Source organism: Antennarius striatus, chromosome 17, assembly GCF_040054535.1.
Source record: "Antennarius striatus isolate MH-2024 chromosome 17, ASM4005453v1, whole genome shotgun sequence".
In the NCBI taxonomy this organism is placed as follows: domain Eukaryota; kingdom Metazoa; phylum Chordata; class Actinopteri; order Lophiiformes; family Antennariidae; genus Antennarius; species Antennarius striatus.
In genome coordinates, this window is record NC_090792.1 from 14,348,392 (window position 1) to 14,369,990 (window position 21,599).

At 39.4% G+C, this 21,599-nt stretch overlaps 1 protein-coding gene across 1 annotated transcript in view; it reads left to right on the plus strand.

The window, feature by feature from the left end:
• The first annotated feature begins 1,701 nt into the window (after positions 1-1,701).
• The window catches only part of LOC137611044 (uncharacterized protein C14orf132), a 25,483-nt gene continuing 5,585 nt past the window's right edge, over positions 1,702-21,599 (plus strand). Inside the window, exon 1 of the mRNA XM_068339018.1 lies at positions 1,702-1,938. Coding sequence (XP_068195119.1) covers positions 1,912-1,938 — 27 coding nt within the window. The 5' untranslated portion in view covers positions 1,702-1,911. The remainder of the gene's footprint in view (positions 1,939-21,599) is intronic.

The following is a 21,599-nucleotide window of genomic DNA, read 5'->3' on the forward strand; positions in this document are numbered from 1 at the left end:
TTACTCAACCGAGGAATGAATTTTAGTATTCACAACGAAGGCCAGGCCACCAATGAATTAATCACTCCTCACACTGTAAGTAGAGCTTGTTAATTGGCTTTTTGAAAAGACTTCTTCTATGAATAATAGTAGCATCATTTATTCCACAGGCCTAGTTAATGAAGAATGTGTCATTAGTTTTAGGTCGCAAGTTTTCAATGAACACTTGAGAGGGAGCTCGAGAAAAAATATTTGTGTGCACATCTTGGCCTTTAGTCTCTATTTTTTGACAAATTGAATTTAGTAACACATAACATCTGCATATGATGCTACACTTATGTAAACACCTGAAAAGTAAAGACGAAATGTGTGGAATCACAGGCAAGAACATCTTGTATGATATGAACTAAATGTATCTAAGAACTCTGAGGGGATTTAAAAAACAAAAACAAAACCCATTCTACTGTCAAGCTTGAGAAGACCTTTCCTCTCTCTTGAAATGTATTGTGTTTCTATCAGGTTTTATGATAATTCCCAAAATAAAGGGTTTGGTCACGCTTGACTAATTTTATTGATTTGTCCAGAGTCTGAAAACACAATTAGAGAAGCAGCCACAATGCCTCCATCGACACGGTGGCTACCCCAAATGATTAGAGGCGAGAAGACCGGGGGGAACGAAGCATTCAACACCCCCCCCCCCCCCCCGGCTGAATGATCACTATTTCAGGGCGTCCGTGTCAGCTTTACATGGCCGGAGGATAACTGACAGAGAACCTGCACCTTTGCTTACAAGTGTAATGACCCAGAATAAGGATCAACACACCCGCCTGCTGTCCCACTTAACACCAGGCTGCGCTGCATTTCTTTTTCATCACTTAGCCTGAATCACACATATTGAGATGTCATTTTTAGCTGAGCTCATTTTGATGCGATGTGGAAAATCATCACAATAGGTAGGTTGGATGTGGAATAATACATAAAGATGCAGTGCAGCTCTGTATAAAGTGGGACACCTGGTCACCCTCCTGACTGATTTGGAAGTTTATGGAGAAGAATGACACCACAGCTCCAGTAATGACCATGCTGGGCTCCTATGGTGGTGGCTGAGTGACGGAATGAGACGGCAGGACATCTCCCACATACTCAGAACAACTCCAGGTGGGCCTGCCTCAATAGTGGGCCACCATCACACAGGATGACGTCATCCAGTGGCTGTGTAGATCCATGGGGAGGAGGATTACTGTGACGATAATTGCATTGCTGGAGATACGCATGGCGCTTGTGATTTTGGTGTTGATAACTAACGGATGTTTATTTGTTTGAAGGAAAACCTTCCCGTGGATTATATGGGATAATAAAAATGAGAGGTAAACACTGGGACTGTGTGGAAGTGAAAGGATGAGGAGTGTACAGTATATACAACACGTGTAGCTCCTCATGCCCGTGGGCTGGTGCGTCTCCACCAGAAGACACCAGCTGGGGAAGGAATGATGAGAAAATAAAAAAAGTGCACAAAGATATAATGAAGGGGGGGAAAAAAGGAAGGAGAAGGAGTGAACGCTAAAGAGAGATAGCCTCGCACCTCCTTCTGTATATGTGACAGTCCAGCACCGCCTCCTTCTCTTCCTCCTCCTCCTCCTCCTCCTCCTCCTCCTCATCCTCAGCCTCACTCCCACTCCCATGTCGTCTCTCGCATCCACATCTCTTCATCGGTCCGTCTGCTCCCACGTCCCTCCTGGTCTCCTCGTTCATGACGGTCCTTCACATTCGACATGCTCCTCACGTAAAGTCCGACAACTTGCAGAGCCGCTGGACGCCGAACCACGAAGCTGGCAAATGCTCCATTGGGGATTAAGAGGAGACACTTAACACGTTCGCGTCTTTTTTTCTTTTTTTTTTTTCTGAGTGCGTCGGTTTGAGAGCAGCATCACCATGGATCTGTCATTCATGGCCGCGCAGGTGAGACGGCGCGTCTACAAAACATACTGGGCTCATGCCAACTTTTTTGTCTTTGTTGTTTTTATTGTAGTTGTTGTTTGTTGCTGTCACATCTGTTTTTGTGATTTTTTAAAAAATTTATTTATTTGATTTTATGGGCGTGGCCGGTCAACAAGTTCAGGAGACACTTCGATCATTTGATATTTTTTTTCTGTGCGTTTTCAAAGTGTTTGTGCAGATGAATGGAATGTGAACCACAACGGCAAAATCGTTCAAATCGCCATCTTATTCAGTTTACTCTGTGTTAATATTAGTTTTAATGCTTTACTTTTATCCAACCTTACGTTTGTTATAACTAAGCAAAGCCCATGTTTGACCTTTGTGTACTTTTTTTTTTTTTGGGGGGGGGGGGTGACTGTCACGAAAATCTAAAAAGAATATCAAATGTAAGAACTGCATCCTCCAAAAATTTTCTCATGTTGCTAATTTTAAATCCAGGCAGTTAAAATGACACCATTATGACTGAATTAAAACCATTCCGATTCTTGCACACATTTGAATATTTCCATTACTTTTCTATTCACTGCAAATGTGTTATTATGCGCACACACACACACACACACACACACACGCACGCACTCACACACTCCTCCCTCTCATTGTCTGGTTGTATTTGTCTATTTGCCCTCTTTATTTTCTGTGCAACTGCTATAAAATGGTTCAGAGCATTATCTTTGCTGTCAGTGGCTGTAATGCGGGCCAGACGATGCCAAATCCACCCAGATCTTTTTAAACGCACTCCTAAATAGAAATGCACCAGAGCAAGAAGTACATCAGAGAATGCGTTTTTGTTCAAGATGACCTGATTGGAAGAGAGATGGAGCAAATATAACATCTAAGTCAGTGCTTTTCTTCCTATACTTGGGACAGTTACTCCCAGGACTTTGTGTGCTCTTGTGTTTTCTAGTAGTGCACAGGCACCAGGTTTACAGCAGCTGACAGACACATGGTGAAGGATTGTAATCCTGAAGGAGTTTTGGTGGGCAATTATTCACAACTGAGAATGTTTGACCATACCACAGAGTTTGAATCCTCTCAGCTACAGTAGTACTCTTATATTTATTTGAACAAACTGTGCTTGAATATATTCTAGACTGGACCTACAGCAAATGTAGTTCACATGACAATGAGAACATAAAATGATGCACAAAATGCTTAAATGATGATCATTTCTCTTGAAACCACCTGTGTGATATTTTGTATGTCATTTAACACAACAAGTTCTTATACAATCAATTTCAGGACCCTGTCTCATGTTGTTTTACTTCTATACCATCCCATAACATAAAACTGAATTTGCCATCAAATAAATGACATAAGGATTAAGTGACTGAATTATATTACAGCCCTATACTTAACATCAGAGTTTATAGGACTAAAATTAGAAAGGTAAAAGTCTGGTTCCCCAGGATGTAACATTGCAAAACCTTCACTGCTCAGAGTTAATAATAAATAAATGAATAAATAAAGGTGTCCTTGACTCAGTATAAGCCCCGTGCGTGACTAGAATGGTGGCATTTCGGAGCCTCGCCACCAAACAATAAGTCCAGTAGAAAAGTAAGAAGTTACTGTCACACCAATAAAGGAACTGAATTACTCGGTATAACTAATAACAGCGTTTCAAGTCAATTTTCTTGTAATGACAGCAAAAAAGTGACCTGGGACAATCCAATCAGAAGATGCAGTTAGGCCACTTTGAATGTTAACAATAGACAGCTCTAGCGTAATGGCTAATTTAGTTGCAAGTTTTCAGGGACAAAGAAGTCATTTGGGGGGAGTAGGAAATCAAAACCTAATCTAAATCCTGATTACTAACCTAACAAGCTTATTGAAAATCCATCAAGTACTTTTACTACAGTTGATTAAATTGGTGAAAAGAGATCCATCTGGCAATTTTAAAGGAAGTGCAAAAAAAAAAAAAAGAATAGAATAGATATCCCCCTTTATCAATTCAAAATGTATTAGGTTCTAAATGTTCCACCAAGTTTTATGAAAATTATTCTGGTACTTTTTAAGTAATCCTGCTGAAAGTCAGAAAAATATCTAAAATGAATTAAGCCACAGCAAAATCACTTAGAGAGCAAGTGAAAGAAATCTTACTAAAACATTCTTGGTCACACACCTGACATGCTCTGCTGGAGGCCCCATTAAATTTTATATGCTTAAGATAAAATAAGACCTTCAGTCCCAATGACCTCATACTTTCTTCTTCCTTTTCCAGTTCCTGTTTTTGTGCCAGCGTCCATACAACATAACAGAATGCCGATAGCTGATGTTTAATGTTACTGTGCAGTCCCTTCCAGTGTCTTGAATCACTCTGTAATGTCGACTGTGAATGAAGTCTGGCTGAGCTCCCTGGAGTTTTGAAGCCTGACTAGACGGGGGACGATTTTTTTTAACCCATTCATCTCAGTGCAGCTCTTAATGCACCCTTGCAATAACTTAGTCTCTAAAAGATGACAGATGCCACTATAACTGTTCTTTTCGTGAGAGAGTGGATGCTTTTCTTTAAGGAACTGGTTACAGATTTCCCTCCCTATAGCAGATGGTGGAGGACAAGAGAATGGTTGTTATGGCTGCCGTCAGGAGAACACATGAGAAGCAAAGATTGGCATCCAGGAAGAGCCTATCCGCCAGAATAAAACACACAGCGTGTGTGCATAATTATAGAGAATATGAGCTAAGAGTGTTAACATAATTGCACATTGTTCAAATGCATGTGTCACTCTTCTTTTTGTTGAAACGTCTTTGTCCAATATGACAGAAACATGCTAAACAGCGCTCTATGAGACAATGGGAGTGCTTTGTGTTTGGTTAATGATTTACATTTGGCAGTGATGCCTCACTGGGTCGAAATGAAAAAGGGCTTCATTACGTTGAAAGTGGTGGCATCCTTAAAGGGTTGCGAAACATGGATTAATAGGTGACAACCGCAGTGACAATTTTGAATGCTAAACAGGGAGCAATGAGGCGATTTGGGGATTTTTTGTATTTTGTATAGAGAAATAGGGATATTAGTAGTTACGTTTATTGTGTAATAAAAATCTGTTTTTACAGAACAACTATATCCTTTTTTTAATTTATGCAAGCTGTGCAAATCAGCATTTCTCAGTTGTCACTGCATCCTTTTATTGTACTCATCATCAAATCACCACATGTATTAAGGAATGCACAATCTGCAACCCTCCAGGGTCAATGCATGCATGCATATCAGTATAGCTTGAGAGGCAGCCTGTAGATCGTGGTCTCGCTATACTTTGTTAGAGTTTACCTAAAAAAGCTTCAGTCTCATAACTACATCATCGAGAGTGGAAGCAGCACTGCACTGGCGCTACTCAAAATTTTTTGTTATTTCGTTTCTGAGGATTTTAAAAAACTCACCTGAAGTCAAGGCTTGTTTATTTTTAATTACGAGCACTTTCCTGACATCCTTTGATTGCTCGTGTGGAAAGTCCTCCTCTAACACTTTTCCATTATTGCCAGTTTTTGTTGGTTGTGTTGATTTTTTCAAGTGAATAAAACACTCTATCTTCCTGCTCTTCCTGCTAAGCTGCTGCTGGATGATGAAGATGATGAGTAGATGCTGGCTGATGTTGAGTTCAGGTTTGATGTTTTGTGGACAGACTTTCTTCATCGAAAAGATTTGCTCCAGCTCCCCGTGACCCGCGACAGAGGATAAATGGATGGATGACTCAAAATATTTATTTTCTACTTTTTCTTTGAATATGAATGAGTTAATCTGCTTTAACAAACATAAGCAATTTAGTGGTTTACTCATAGTTAACTGCCTGGTCCGACTGGACAGGTAACTGCTGGATGAGACAATAGTTTTGTTTCCATATTCTCATGTCATGACAGGCTGTCAGCATTTCTCATTACTCAATTACTTATCTAGTGAAGCTGTGGCTCTGAGTCATTCATCTTGACAGGGTGTCCATCTCTGCTCATCTTAGCAAGGACAGATGGGAGTGAAAGGAAGGAGATGGGGGGAGTGGCTGAGGGCCACAACTGGAAAAGAGACGTTCTAATCTACCAGCAGGACCCGGAGCAGGATCGGGATCGGGAGCAGGAGCAGAACCTGAAAGGATTAGCAAACAGACTTTGGTTTGACTTTGTTGCCAGATAATACAAGAAGTGGTAGAAAGATCAATACATTCCTAGTGGATGATTTCAGCAATAGAATGTGTTTTTAATCTCATAGTGGTTACAGCGACCCTTTATTTCTAATTTACGTAGTTGCTTGCAAAAGCATCTTTTATTTTAGAGTCAAGATCTAATTTACAGATACAAGGGACAAAAGAGAAGGATTTAGTGAGGGTTGCAGCCAATGTGGCTCCCTGACATGAATCTAGAAATGAGAGTTGAATAGTTCACAGATTAGATTACTTTCCTATTAAACACACTTTTCAAAAAAGAAGATACCACAGGGCGTACAGTGCATCAGGGCCATCAGTGTTCTCAATTTTATAAAAAAAAATCAATTAGATAACCGTATTATCTCCCTGTGCATGCGACACGCCAAGACTGTCTCTTTTGAAATGATAGAGCTCTTGGTCTCTATAGTTGAGGCTTATTTGAGGGGTGTAATAATGGTGCACCGAGACTTTTCATCTTTTGATCCTCATTTCCCCTCTGGTCTTTTATCTGCTTTTTCAGCATCTGATTTTATATAAAAGATACCAAAACTTCCAACAAACGATTTTTAGCTTCCTCTCACTTTTATGGCCCTGCAGTGCTGAGAACAGGTTGAGAAAATAACACTTTCAACCAGTCAGGATGAGATCCATGTAAAAGAAAAATCAATGCTTTGAATTTCTTTGTTCAGTCTGTTTTCAGTAGCTATGGATTTTAGACTTGTTTTGTTTTGGTACCACTCTTCTTTTTTTTTTTAACCGGCTACTGTTGCGATAAATCAGACCAAATTTGGTCAAATAATGCTGAAAATGCATGACTTCATACGGCCTAATGAAGCATTTGAAATACCCAGAGCAACATTAAGATGTCGGCCCTGTTGAGGAAGAACTCATTTTGAAACGTTACACTATTTAAGTAATGAAGACGCTTGATTATTTAAAGATGTTTTCCACTGCTGGGTTGAAGGAAAGGTCAGTCTCTCCGCAGCAGGCCCACTCCATAATTCACCCCATGTGATGGATGTATCTCATGCTAAGAGAACAGAATTCTGTCCTTTTATGTTGATATAGCTGATAGTGGAGAGAGTCAGTGCTGCAGTTGGTTGAGCAGATTCACTGTCTTTAAAGTGAGCAATATTTATATTCTCGATGGGAACAATTGGCTCACTACCAGTAAATTACAGGTCTCTATTTTTGGCTGCAATACCTGTTGAAGCCGGCGCCAAAGAGAGTCGTAAAAATAATTGAAGGTCATTGGAATGGGGAGTTTAGACGATGTTACAAATGTTACATCGTTTTTATATATGCTGTATTTGCTTGTTCTCTTCAGAATAAAAATGCAGGGATATTATTTCTCATCACATGAGAAACATTGAAACTCAGAAATGTGAAAAAACATACTGTAATACAGGAACAAGGCTGTGTCTTTATGGTAATGTTCTCTACATTGGCATTGAATTTTGTTGGGTTCATGACAGCCTTAAGTTTTTAAGATCAATAAAACCAACAGGAAAATTTTTATCATGTGAAGGCTTCTTCTTCTACCCTTTTTGTGCAGCAGTAGCTCAGTCCACTGGGTCTCAGGCTAGGGACCGGAAAGTACCAGTACATCTCCTGAGCACTGCTGACGTGCCCTTGAGCAGGACACCTTTGTCTTACAAGATATTCATTGTGTGCAACATGACATGGCTCTGTTCACAATATCCTTGCATGCTTACAAGCCCCTTGTATGCGCATGTTCCTGTACACGTGTGTGTGTGTGTGTGTGTGATGACAGATAAGAGTGGAAAATAATAATAATAATGTAATAATAACAGTGAATTGGACAATGTTTTTAAGCAACTGACTGAAATGTATTCATACAGAGAGCTGGACAGCATATCACTTCAACAACTTTTTTGTTGTTTCTTTTCATATTGCAATACATAAGAAACATTGGGATTTTTAATTATTAATATTCCCATTTTAAAATACCTACTTTGTCTTCCTTCGCCATAAACCATTCGCCTACATTACCTCTGATTGGCTGATCCTGATGGACTTCACCTCCCACTAATTTTTGTCTATATCTCAAATCAAGGACTAATTCACCTAGTTAAAAACAGTCTTATTGAGGTAAATTAGCCATCATTATCACCGCAATCTATAACTGTGCATAAACAGAAGCCTGACAGCTATTTAAACAATAAATGAGTAGGCTGGGGGAGTGTTTGCCTGTAAATGATTAATGCCAATAATGTTTACTGTATATCATCTCCCAGTGTCTCTGTGTCACCGTAACACGTTTGCACTGTAAATACAAACTGCCCCCAGCTATTTTGTACCTGAAATGAGTGAATACATATTGAAAGAAATCCTGTGGAGAGTGAAAGGGAGCCTTAATGGAGTGTGACAGCAAAGTATGAAGTAATAACATCGTTCCCTGATAGACCAAACCCCCTAACTGCATGATGCTGCCTATATAACTGTCCTTTCTGATATCCAGCAGGTATGAATTATATATCCCTACATAAATAATCTAGTCTCCACTCATCTAGAGATAATTTTTGTGTGGCTTTTTCTCTTGTTGATTGACATTTCTGGATAAAACTGATTTGGACGAATGTTACCTAAAAGAAAAGCTTTGTGAGCCTGTTAAAAATGAAACAAAATCTGAATATAGCTCATGAGCATTTTTTCTTTTCTTTTCTTTTCTTTTTTTTTCAAAAGCAACCACAGATGGAAATTATGAGCGATAAACAGTGGGAGGCTGCTTTGGTTTGTGAAAGCTGGAAAAGCGCTGAATAGTAACAACTAATTATACACTATTTAAGGAGGAAGGAGACATGAATAATGAATGCAGTTAAGCATCACTGCTGTAATTTACAGAAATAATTATGCATTTTTCAAATTATTAAAATGCTAGACATAGAATAATAAAACTATATAAATATATGTTATTAGTCTCCAGCAGAGCTTCTCCGGTTTTTCTAGGAGATGTCAATTAAAATGTTTTCATCCCTGAGTACAATTTCATTTGATGACCTATGAAAGTTTGGAATGTGATTTCTGTTTGGTGTGAGCAACTATGTCTCTGCTACAACTTTAGAGCAATTTGTTTTCTATATTTTCTAGTTCAGTTATGTATGTTAGTGTGCACTCATTCAAGCATCAATAGCTTAGTGACTTAAAGCGAAGCCTCTTTTCCCATTGGGCTTGACTCTTTTAGCCTTGGCCGACCCCGAAAGTTCGGTCATTCTGCAGAGACATCTCTGAAGGATGACAGTATTACTACTTCTTTTTTCTTTCACTGCCTTCCTGTTCAACATGCTAAGTGTGTCCTCATCACCTAATAAGTAGATTTCCCCCAATAGAAGCACCTTTACTTTGAGATCCAAGACTATGAGCCAAAAGCTGAAGAGCGATCTGACTCCATCTCTTCTGCAATAGTTCTATTATTGTATTTCAGTCTTGTTGCTCATTTGCGCTCATAATTTAGGCTTCAAATGGACTTGTTTAAATTTCCCTACTAATGCCCTCATCAAACCATAAATTACACCCATTCCCCTTGATAAACTGCTTAATCTGCTGCTGCTATCTGTTTGCTGATGCTTTTATTTGACATCATCAGGTTTATAGCAGCTATTTTTGTCACATGCCGTTGCTCATTGTGCCACGGCTCTGATGACTTTTAATACAAAAGGAGTCTGACTCTGACCTTTCAGATACATACAGTTTTAATGCGCAGATGATGAATTGCACACTTACCATACAGTCGGTTGTATTGCTTATGGAGATCATTTGGAATGCCCGCCGGTATGCATGAGTGCTGGAGTGGTATGCTAACTTGAGGTTTTTCTTAAAATGTTGAATAATTGATGATGCTTGCACAGAGTTGTGAATCAGTTCTCGGCTGTGATATGTTGGAGCTAATTACCATGGTGTTTCACCAGTGTCTTAACGAAACACCCTCCCAGTAGAGCACATGGATGTATGACTTCTCTGCTGCTACTTCACTGTTCTGCCCCTTGAGATATATGTACAGAAGTGTCACTTTCTTTTAGCTTTATATCATATCAAACATTTTTCTGCCCATAATGAGTACTGAGCTTCTCCACATTACAAAATGCAGTACAATACAACAAATGTGATGCACATCACATATTAATTTGGGTTTTTGATCCACTCTGTAAGCATTGCATTGTCTCCGGAGAGTTGGTGGATTCCTCTTTACCTGCCAGTGGGTAAAACAAAAACAGTCAAGCACATCTAAAAGCGATGATACTGTTTATAACGACTCAAAGATTGTGAGGATGATGTAACTGATTATCTGAGAGTCCTGCTTCTCTTTGTGATCTCAGTTTGCAAACAAGCACAGAAACAAACAAGCAAGGCTCCCCCAGCATCTTAACACCCACCTGATTGCTTCCTGTGATATATATCCACCTCAGAGTGTGAAAGACACAGTAATCTATTTATTTACAGCTGTGATTTATGGACAGCAGGCCCTGACAATAACCGTGATGCCTCAAAGTGCGGCTCTGTGTGTGTGAAAGAGCATGTCACCAGATGAGTTAACATTTTCAATGCATATGCTTTGTCACATTATCTGTAAACATAAACATGTCTTCTTCTTTCTTTTCACGGACAGATGCAATCTAGAAGTCATAGGCAGAGGGCATTGGAGTGAGGGAACACTGCCGATCAGCCACTGGAACAGCATTATTGTGTCTGTAACTAGGCCAACATGGCATTTGCGTGACAAATTCATAAGACCCCCACACACCCTCTCTGAGAACTGCGAAAATAGATACAGAAACAAATTGCCAATGCCGACCTGCATCTAGAACACTTTACATACTGGATACGTTGGACTCAGCAAATTTTTCCCTTGCCCCAATTTCTTGGGAGTTTGTCTCCATCAGATCAATCAAACTAAATTGGATAAACCTAATCTGAGTTTCTTTCTCAGCTTATGAACGCCACCTGTTCATGGAAATCAGCAAACAAGTTGTCACAGTTTCAGGAGAGGATACCAAACAGAAGTGTATATACAGTGTGTGTGTGTGTGTGTGTGTGTGTGTGTGTGTGTGTGTGTGTGTGTGTGTGTGTGTGTGTGTGTGTGTGTGTGTGTGTGTGTGTGTGTGTGTGTGTGTGTGGTGCATGCATTCGCCAACCCCAACAGTGGTGTCTCGAAGTGACAGCTCATATCTCAAATGTTGAGCAGCTCTTATCTCGAGGTGCTACTATATACAGTAGGTTTACTGTGTAACAGTTTTAGCGAGCAGTTTTTGATGTTACACAGTAAGAAGAATGAACGGATGCAATAATCTAAAGTTTATATTCCAAGGTACACCTCAGTATATCATGATAACTGTCTGTTGGGCTTGAATTCTGACCTAGGGCCTTTCTGTGGAGACTTGGCATGTTCTCCTCGTTCCCACTGGGTTCCCTCTGGGTGCTCCAGCTACCCCCCCACAGTAAAAACATGCAATGCCGGTGAATTGATGACTAACTTGCCCAGAGATATGAATGTGAGAGTTTGTCTTTCTGTGTGTCGGCTCTGTGATGAACGTGTGAACCCAGATGATAGTAACTGGGACTCATCTGACAAATCTCCATACATGTGGTGTGTGTCAGCCAATAGGTTGTAGGACATGTTACATACAGTGTGATAGAAACACCTGCTTAACGCTTGACAACTTTCTTAACCTTACTGTGAATTCAGATATTAAGGTCAGCGATGCATGTTAGGAATACTTGCTTTCTTTTCTTTGAGTACTCTCCATTTTGAATGTTTTTTTTTGTTTTTTTGCTTGGTTATAATTAGTATAGTGGAAGGAGTCAGCTTTTCCACTACTTGTTCAGTTTTAACAGAGAAGATAATTAATCATATTTCTTTATGAGACTATTTGTGACAGGGGCATGGAGGCTATTACACAAATGGGGAATAGAACAGGGGGAAAATAATGGTATAGTGCATAATATATGGAGGAGAAAACAGAAAAATAAACAGTAGAGACATGGAGACTGAGAAATTTAAAAGTTGCTATGCTTAATTTATATGTGATTGAGTGGTGGTTTCAGAGAGGTCTGTAGCATTAGCAGTGTTGACATATACCATACAGGAAAGAGCACAGAGCCTGTTTGGTTGATCAGAAATGTTAAAATACAATTTGGAGTTTGTTTCTTTTTTCGTGATTCATAAAAAAATCATGAGATTATCACTAAACCATTTCCAAATAAGCACATAATTCTGCTCACTATGTCAACATTTAGCAGTCTTGCTTATTATAATGCACACTATACAACAAGCATGACTGAAATTCCCTTTATCATTTCTGTATAACCTCCACTATGTTACAGTCATGTCTCCCAGCAGTGTTATCTCGTGGGAAGACAGAGCACCACAGTTTAAGATGCTGTGGATACAAGCATCTGGTAAGTGCTATAAATGTAAATTTATCATATTATGTTGGGCGATTCAGATTGCTTTAGCTCTGGAATGCAGAATTAATCAGACAGGTTATTAAAACGGAGGAACCTGCAGAACTATGAAAATACAAATTCATTACGATGCTGAGGAAGATGTAGGAGAGACTGTTACACAGAGTTATTTTCAATAAATGCACCATTGCAATCACACATATTTCAAGGATGGCATAGGACGGTGCAGGAGTCCGCTGTAAAGTCCCTTGTGAGGTTTCCTTTCAACCATGGCTGGATCATTTACAGCAAGATGAGTGTAAAATCAATTAGAAGCTGAAAAGGCATTTGAGAGCAAGACTCGAAAAGGCGATATAATGCTGTATGAAATCCAGATTGTGTCATTTGAGGAATTTCTTCTTCAGCAAATTATTTTACAGCCTACATGAGATGAGGAGCAACTCTGCCTTTCTGGAGTTATTATTGCCTCCTGGGTGTCAGGAGGGAAAATATTTGAGACCAGAAATGACAAGGTCAGAGAGAGGCGAGCTAAGAGAGACAGTAGGCAGTAGAAAAAAAGTCTGGCATCGGATCCAGGACTGAGTCGTGACCTGGAGGCTCAGTGGAGGTTTGGGGATGGGCATGGATCTCCTTCCAAGGTTGGAAAAGTAATAATAGAAGTGAATTTGAGGGGTGGATTGAGCGTTACTGCTGCTGTTTTGTTAATATAATACAGTTCCTTCTGTGTTATAATTCCTAATTCAACAATGAACAACACGTTTCTGTAGTACCTCTAGCTCTCTGTCAACATTGTGTTCACACTAATAGAGTTAAATATATTGGAACCTTCAAACAGCAGCTCTGCTCTTTCTCAATGCTTAATAAAGGGGGTGTATACACATGAGATGATAAAAATTTTCTGCAGAGCGGATAACAATATCAGCTTTATTGCACACTGCTCGTTTATATAGCTATACCTTGTATCTTTAAATGAAGCGTCACTTGGCGCAAAAGCCAGCTTTTGATGTTGTTAGAATATGTCCATTATAACTGACAGATGGGATGTGAGAACTGCATTGACATTATCTCCAAATATTGGCTGGTATGAATGTTCCAGAAATAGAATAATAAAAATGTGTCGAAAAAAACCATCAAGTCAACATCTGAAGTAAGAGGTTCTCTGAGAAGCTGACAACAGTTTGTCGTGAACATCAGCAGCTAATTATTTAAAAATGTGGTGGCCTGAAGACGTAGACGCACAAGGATGACAGAGCTGCACCACAAATCACTCAGCTGGAGTGGCTCAGAGGAAGAGATATTGTCATCTGATAGATAGTGGTTTCTTTTCATTTATTTTTTAGTTTTGCGGTCTGCATTGCACTCCAGCGATTAAAGTGGATGGGGGGTTGAGCTTGCTTTGCATATTAAAAGTAGGTGCAAAGCATGAAGAGGCCCTCATGCACATCACTCTGAACAGTCTTGCATGAGTGTTTTCGGTCTCTTTGCCTACTAATATCTTTGTATGAACAGGCAGTAATGGAGCTGTGGGGGCGGCTGACACCAGCAACAAAAACACAGAGAGCGTCGCTCTTTATTCTTCCTCTCAACATGTTTCCTATGAAATGTGATATATTAATAAAAGTTGGAACCACACCACTAGTTTGGTAATGACTCCAATTTAGTTGTGGCTTGTTTACATAATGAATCTCATTCTATGATTATATTCTGTATTTTAACAGCGTGTACACATATAATATACAACTATACAGTTCTTTGATAGATTTATATTTTTAATATGTATATATTATTAGGCATAATATATTTTTAGGCATTGTATACTATTGTACAATCTAATCAGTTTTGGCAAGCTGAATCCCCAGCGTCAAACTCATGCAGTGAAAGATTCCACAGATGCATCCATCTTTCCCTTCCAGTCCCCTCAACTGAAAATATGAGGCAAGAGGAAATGAGGAAACTTGATGCAAGAGAACAGAATCATCTCCTCGTTTTCACCATCATCTGAGGTGACAAGCATTGGCTGAGTTGAATCGGCTGTCAGCTGGATTCCACAGCTTGAGTCAGTATGGAGAAAAGTGTTACCTTAACACAGATTCACTATTTTGTATGAAAATGGTGAATTAGGGAACGCCACATCTGTAGTCTTCAGTCCATTTTGTGATAGCGCACCATAGTAGTGCTGTTGTGAAGTAGCATCAAAGAAGTGAGCAGACTCCATTGCATCACAAATAAAGTTCGCTTACTGGTCACCCACGTGACTGATGAGATGTTTCTTGGCCCAGTAAGAGAAGCTTCCTCAAGGACCCATCATAAAAACAGTCAAATCATAAAAGACGAAATGTGCCTCTCTTTCTGTTGTGTTTGCATTTAAATATCCTGCACAATAACACACATTCTATTTATCATATATGCATAGTTCAAATAACTGCTCTTGTGAATAATAATATTCCCCCAGGTGTTTGTGAAGAAACATTTTCCTGAAGATTTTCATAAGTATTTCAAAATGAAGATGCAGGTTGTTCATAAATCAGGGTTGAATATGCTAATGATGTTTCTCTGCAAGGTGACCTGACATCCAGAGCAGCATTTTTTATGATTTATCAACCTGTACCTTGAGTTGTAGACAGAAGTTTTAAAAATGAAGCCACCTTCATAAATTTATTATAAATGAGAATTTCCGTAATTTATGAATCAAATCAGTGGCCGTATGTTAGAACACTGGATATTGGTCCTGTGCATCATTTACACTAAATTTTAGTCACAGTTCTGGATTAAACCAGCTAAACCCCAATGAAAAACACTTTTATGAACAACTACTGTAGTTTCTGTCTGAACAACAAAAGAGAAAAGGTGATCCAGGGTAGGATTAAAATACATGGTAATTTAGGTTCAGATTTTGGTTACAGCTCAGTTAAATAATTAAATCCAAAGCTGTAAGTGAGGCAATAATTAATAAAACATGTATATCATTTCAGAAGTATAATCTTAGCCTTTAGGTATTCACTACAATAACTGTAACATTCAAGGCTAACAGCTGAAGACTGAAGGTTCTTCAGAACATCTTAATTCCTTGTGTTGGAGGGAAAATAGCTGTGCAGTCTGTTCATGTCATTATTCCTCATCCCGTCTGTCTGCGTTGTGTCTAGACGCTGCCAGCAGTCATTACGGATTATTTCATTTTCAGGATTCTTCCTTTATTCCTGTAGGAATGAAGTGTTTGCAGCTCAGGGAGTGGCAGACGTCAAACACTCAATGGAGAACCAGACAGTATGAAAATAGAGATACGTGCTCCTCTTTTTCGTCTCTCATCCACTCACATCCTCATCCGTCTGATCACCCGGCATCTCCTCAAGGTTCTCATCTGGCAGGAATAAGAAATCACTTTGTTGGTGGAAGATTTTAATATTTTATAGCTGCAGAGTTTGGTCCCGACTCAGATTTGAACTCGTCACGCTACATGCTAATTAGCAGCCCACTTGTATCAGTGAGCAGCCACTCCAGATGTGAACATGCATTATTTCATCCACTTCTTATGTTTTATAGAAATGTTTTTTTCATGCTCTTATTCCCTGTTTCTATTATCCATCACACTGATGCAAGGTTCACATCTGAGAAGCTAAAAACGAAGGTCATCGTATCAAAAAGAGGATAATAAAACTTTCTCTTGCACCACACAATTTTATTGAGCTGACAGGGTGACCGGGGTGTCGAGTGAGAATCACTTAGGCTACACTTGTTCACTGACTTTTAAGATTTATTTAAAAAATGCTGCTGGGCTGCCAAGACGAGGAAAATCGATGAATGCAAAGCCGTAAATCTGACCACGAGGAACCAGGTCTCGCCACTTCTTTGTGGATTAACAAGCCTCCCCAAAACCTCAGTCAGTCTCCTTCCTGATTTATTACTAGGTAAGACCCGAAGTACATCTCAGACCAAACCTGGAGTTCTGGATATGTGAAGGTTGCTTGAGAGGAGATGCTACACTTTTACATATGACACTACAATCCCATTTACTTTTAGTCGCTAATCCGTGGGGTCCTGAATGGCATGCAGATTACGGATGACACTGACTGTGTAGTGCAGTTTGACAAGGAAGAGTGAAAAAGTGAACAGAGAGAGAGATCATGGACACAGAAGATGGATAGATTTTCTTACTATTTGATGGGCTTGATGTATATATCTCTGATTTGGCTGTAAGGTTACAAAAACTTAATGTTTTTGTTTTTCGCTCAGTGATCTTGTTGTGATCATCACACAGTCGATGTTTTCCCACTGCATGTTTCATTTGACGATTTAATCTCCACAGTGGCGCGCACCTGTGGCAGCAGGGTGGTGATGGAGCGCTGAGGCGATGATAGACCGGTGAGCTCATCGGAAAAACAACTAACATCTGTGTGCAATTATATCTGTGTGTGGCTGGTGCTGATGTGCCACAGTTGGCTGGCAGAGGCTCTGTTTGGACATGATGGGCCTTTTTTTTTTTTTTAAATTCAGGAATATATTCTGACACATTCCAGGTGTGAGTAATGAGATTAATTACGGATGAATTCCATTTAGCCGTGTTATATTCAGGGCGCTGGCGTTGTTCACCAACATCCTGTCACACTCGAACAGAGCCGAGCCGCTGTTATTATCAGCAACACCGGTACTTCTTTTCCTGCAACGACAAGTCAAAATCTCTGCCTGTAAACATACCTGTTAAATTTTGACGGTTTATGTCGGAAAGTATTTCCTCGGTTCTTCAGTGAAATTGGTCTGAAATTCACAAACAATCATGGAGTGTGTCGGTCAGGCTTGTTTTCATGAAAATAGTTGTAAATATTAAGAAATCATACATTTTTCAAGAAGCTGGGAGAGACAGAATATTGTAGTGGATTTTCCTTTCTCCTTTTTGTGTTCCACATTGATCGAGCGTCATGGCTGAAGTGTGATTAAAAAAAGTCCACAATAACCAAAGGTGACATGTGATGTGCAGCCCTCAATAACACCTATCTGAAGAATGCTGTAGTGAATAGATCAGAGGTGGTTGTGAGGGGTGAGAAAAATCGACGCGTTGTTTCCATTGATTCTTTTGTGTGATTTGAAAAAGAAAGGCCAGTCTTTGCACAGTAGGACTCCGCCTTTGTGCCTATTTTCTCCAATACAGCTCATTTTCCCAGAGTACACCATTAAGTTTGTTCCCCAGAAGGACACAAGTATTGATTTGGTCTGAGAATGACCTCATATTATCTCTAAGTGCATAAAACCAACACATTCTCTCTGATTGGCTCTACTTCTATCCAAAGACATTTATTTAGGTTTGGCTGGTTTGTTCCAAAGTCATATCGTCGAGCACTTACTGCTCACGACGTCCCACTGGAGGCAATTACAGTCCTTTCTGTTTCACAATGACTGTGATCATCCAAGTAGGATGGCGCAGATCTAGTAACAGCTGGGATTAATAAATCAGAGCCTTTTGAGTACAGCAAGTGCAAAAACTATTCAGTGATGAGAAGTTCTTGGGACTGGGAGTTTGCTATGTAGAGAAGTGTAAAGTGCAGAGATCACTGAAATATTCAGGTCAGTTTTGCCTGAATTGGTACATCGAGGGAAGTTACTTTCCGGTTTCAATCATACTCAGTTATCTCAATTACTACTGCTTTTTATTTTACTGGTAAAATAGACTAATTTCCTCCCCTGTGCATAGACGAGTTCACTGTAAGAGCTGTTAAAAGGACTGAACAAACAACGTCCTCGTTATCTTAAATAATCTGCAATCCTTGCCCTTAATAACTTTTATTTTAACGGCTTTCCTCTCTTCCTTTAAATCTGTCAAATTAGCATTTGTGCTAAAGGCGTGTTCTCCCATTATGGATTGGGGATGAAAGTTCGCACAATTTTGTCAGCGTGCTTGTCATGCTCATTCACACATATCGCAGGAGAATACAGTATGTATAAAGCAGATCAACAGATTCAAACCACCTCAGGAGGCGGATCCTGTGGAGAAATTAAATGCTCTCTCATCCACAGTCCATTAAAGCAATTAAGGCATGTGTTTGTTCATGGATAGCTGAAGAGTTCTAAGTAATTTTAGGAGTCTGACGAGCGCCTCATGCTTTCTGGACCCGACTTGTATGTTACACAGTGTGTTGGAAATTTAATAATCACAGATGAAGAATGAATCAACAAAAAGGATAAGAGGAAAGTCTGACTGTGTGTATGTGTGTGTGTGTGCGTGCGTGCGTGCGTGCGTGTGTATGTGTTTCTTTATCTTGAAGCAGGAGGAGACCAGTACAGCCTGAGATGAAATTGGAAAAGAAGCAGGTTGTATTTATGGTGAAAAATCTCCTGGAATGTCCAGAGTGTAATCTTCTGTCCAGAAATAGATGGAATATTCCATGTTGTAAAGCCTAAGAGACCTGAATATCACGGAAAAATGAGAAAGGTCCAAGGTCATTGGTGAACAGAACTAGCAATCAGGCATTTATAGTGTTAACGGTTGAGGACTGATTCATGAATCACATGACTAAAAAGCAGGCCGGTCGTGGTAAATCTTAATTTAGATGAGTAATTTAGCTAACACAGATGAATATGCATGATGTAAGTGTGTAATCTTATCAGGACTTTTCCTGGACATCACTCTTGGAATGAAGTTTCTATGGGATAAACCACAAAACTGCTGAAAACAGTAATTGCCGGTCATCTTTGAAACCTGAGAAGGTCCACTGTTCCGTTGGCCCATTGATTAAAAAATACGTCATTGATAAAATGTGTCATTGGAGCAAAAGTCCAAGTTTCTTATTGTTGCTTTATTGTTTTATTTTGCTGAAAAGGGTGAAACCAAGTGACCTTCATCCACAAGTCAAATAGAAGTTGCAATCATCAGGATGCTCAAAGCTACTACACTTACCTAAATTTAGATCCAGGCTTTATGTCTGAATGTCCTTGTTGAAGCCATTTGTTCACTAGAGAGTATGTACAATTTCCAGGAATTGCTTATCCATACCAACTTTATCATGGAAGTAATTCATTCATCCATGTCAACAGTCATGACTTTCCTTGTTGTAATGCTTTGGGGATGACCTACACTACCACATAAGTGCTTCGATGCTCTTGCTCCATGTCTCCATTCCCCTCTTTTCCATTAGTGCTTTACCACTTGCTGCACTAAACTCATATGTTTGATACACATGGGAGTTGTGGGCTTGGATGAAGGGATAGAGGAGCGTGTCCCTTGGAGAATGATGATATACTCGACATGCAACTGAAACGCCTATCGCCATGTAGTGTACATACATAGAAACACCATCTCTGCCAAAAATAGTGGTACTGGCCAATCAAATATTTAGATTCAGGCTAGTGGAATATTTTTGCACACACTCCCAGCATCCACTTGGTTTTATTTGGTACACTTCTCCATTTATGCAAACAGCTCACTCCTGTGGACAATGAGTTGCTTATTAATAAAACATGAATATAAAGAATGCAGACTGAGCTGAGAGCTTCTGTTATCATCTGACTGAAAGTTGAATTAAGATAGATGCTGCTTTGAATGTAGGATAAGGTTTGTGGTGTCTTGGGATCAGAGTGTTGTGGGATTTTAATAAGTAAGTAATCAAATCAGAAGGAAGTTGATGACAGGTCAGAGAAACTTCTTTAAAGCAGAAGCCACAAATTAAACAGATTTTGACATCCAGGGATCCTCATGCAGATTAGCTTTAGCAAGAACGAATCTCTGAATTGTCTGTATGGCTTATGAGGATCTGGGGAAAAAGTTTTATGACACAACACACATATGTTGCAAGGTTTAACCAAAACATTTCTGAAACCGTCTCATGGAAGCTCATCTGTATGTTCGTCATTCTCATCGGGGTCTTGACCTGACTGCAGTCGACTTAAGTGGACAAATGCTCACATTCGATGATGCCTGGCACGTCATCCAAGTCCATCACCTCATGTTGGAACGTGATAATGGACGGCCCCATGTTAGAAGGATCTGGACACAATTCCTGGAAGAATGTTTCTGAAAACATCCGAGTTCTTGCATGACCAGCAAGAGACGTCACCCACTGAGCATGTGTGGGGATGTTCTAGGTCATTACCATATCGAGTTCCAGTTCCTGCCAATATCTAGCAACTTTACACATCATATTGTCTAATCAGGGTCTTTGATACGCCACAACTGTGAGGTAGAATGGATTGTCTTGGCAAAATGGAAGCGCTCACTAACAGATATAGACATATTCGTGAACAGTAATTGAGAGAACTGGTCTTTTGAGAATATATAAAATGTTTTTCAGTTCAGCTCACGACAAATAAGAAAAAGACAAAACTGTTGCTTCTGCATTTTTGTTCAATATATAATGTTACTATATAAAAACAACAAACTGGCATCTGTCACTCTTAGTTAAATAAACTACTGAAAAGACATTCATTCCAATAACCAACTTAAAATTTTTTCCATAATGTGTCCAGAATACCTAATAGTGCCATTGTTATAAATGAATGTAGCTTTTTCAGTCATTATATAATGAGGAACAAAGGCAATATGAAACCAGTTATCAAAAGTCCTTCCTAAAGCACACAGTCCAGTCTGTCCTAAAAGGTACAGGTGCGCATCTGTTAGACCTTCAGAAACATGAGAACTTCTTTAAGGATTTGTTTTTGTTCATCAATTTTTAATATATTTTTACATAATTGCCTTATTTTCAAAGTTTTACTTGTAAAGATGTGTTGAATAAATAAAATCATATTTAGATTTAAAATTCACATTATTATCCCTGTAGTTTGCCCAATACTCCGCGCTCTATGCCTAATGAATACAAGATAATAGAAAATATGATGAATATCTACCCAACCGTTGTTTCTGTCGTATAGATTATTGCTACTGATTTCACTTGATTTACTTCCTCTCCCTTTCACTAGTTCCCCACAGCCTTACACTATGTGTGACGTCCATGAAATGAATTTGCTAATTTTAGAAGAAAGGAATGTTGAAACAGATGAAAAATACATGAAATTTCGAAGCAGGACGAATCAGCAGTTACTGTGGCTGAGTGGGGGGCAGGGAGACCCAGGTTGCTGGAC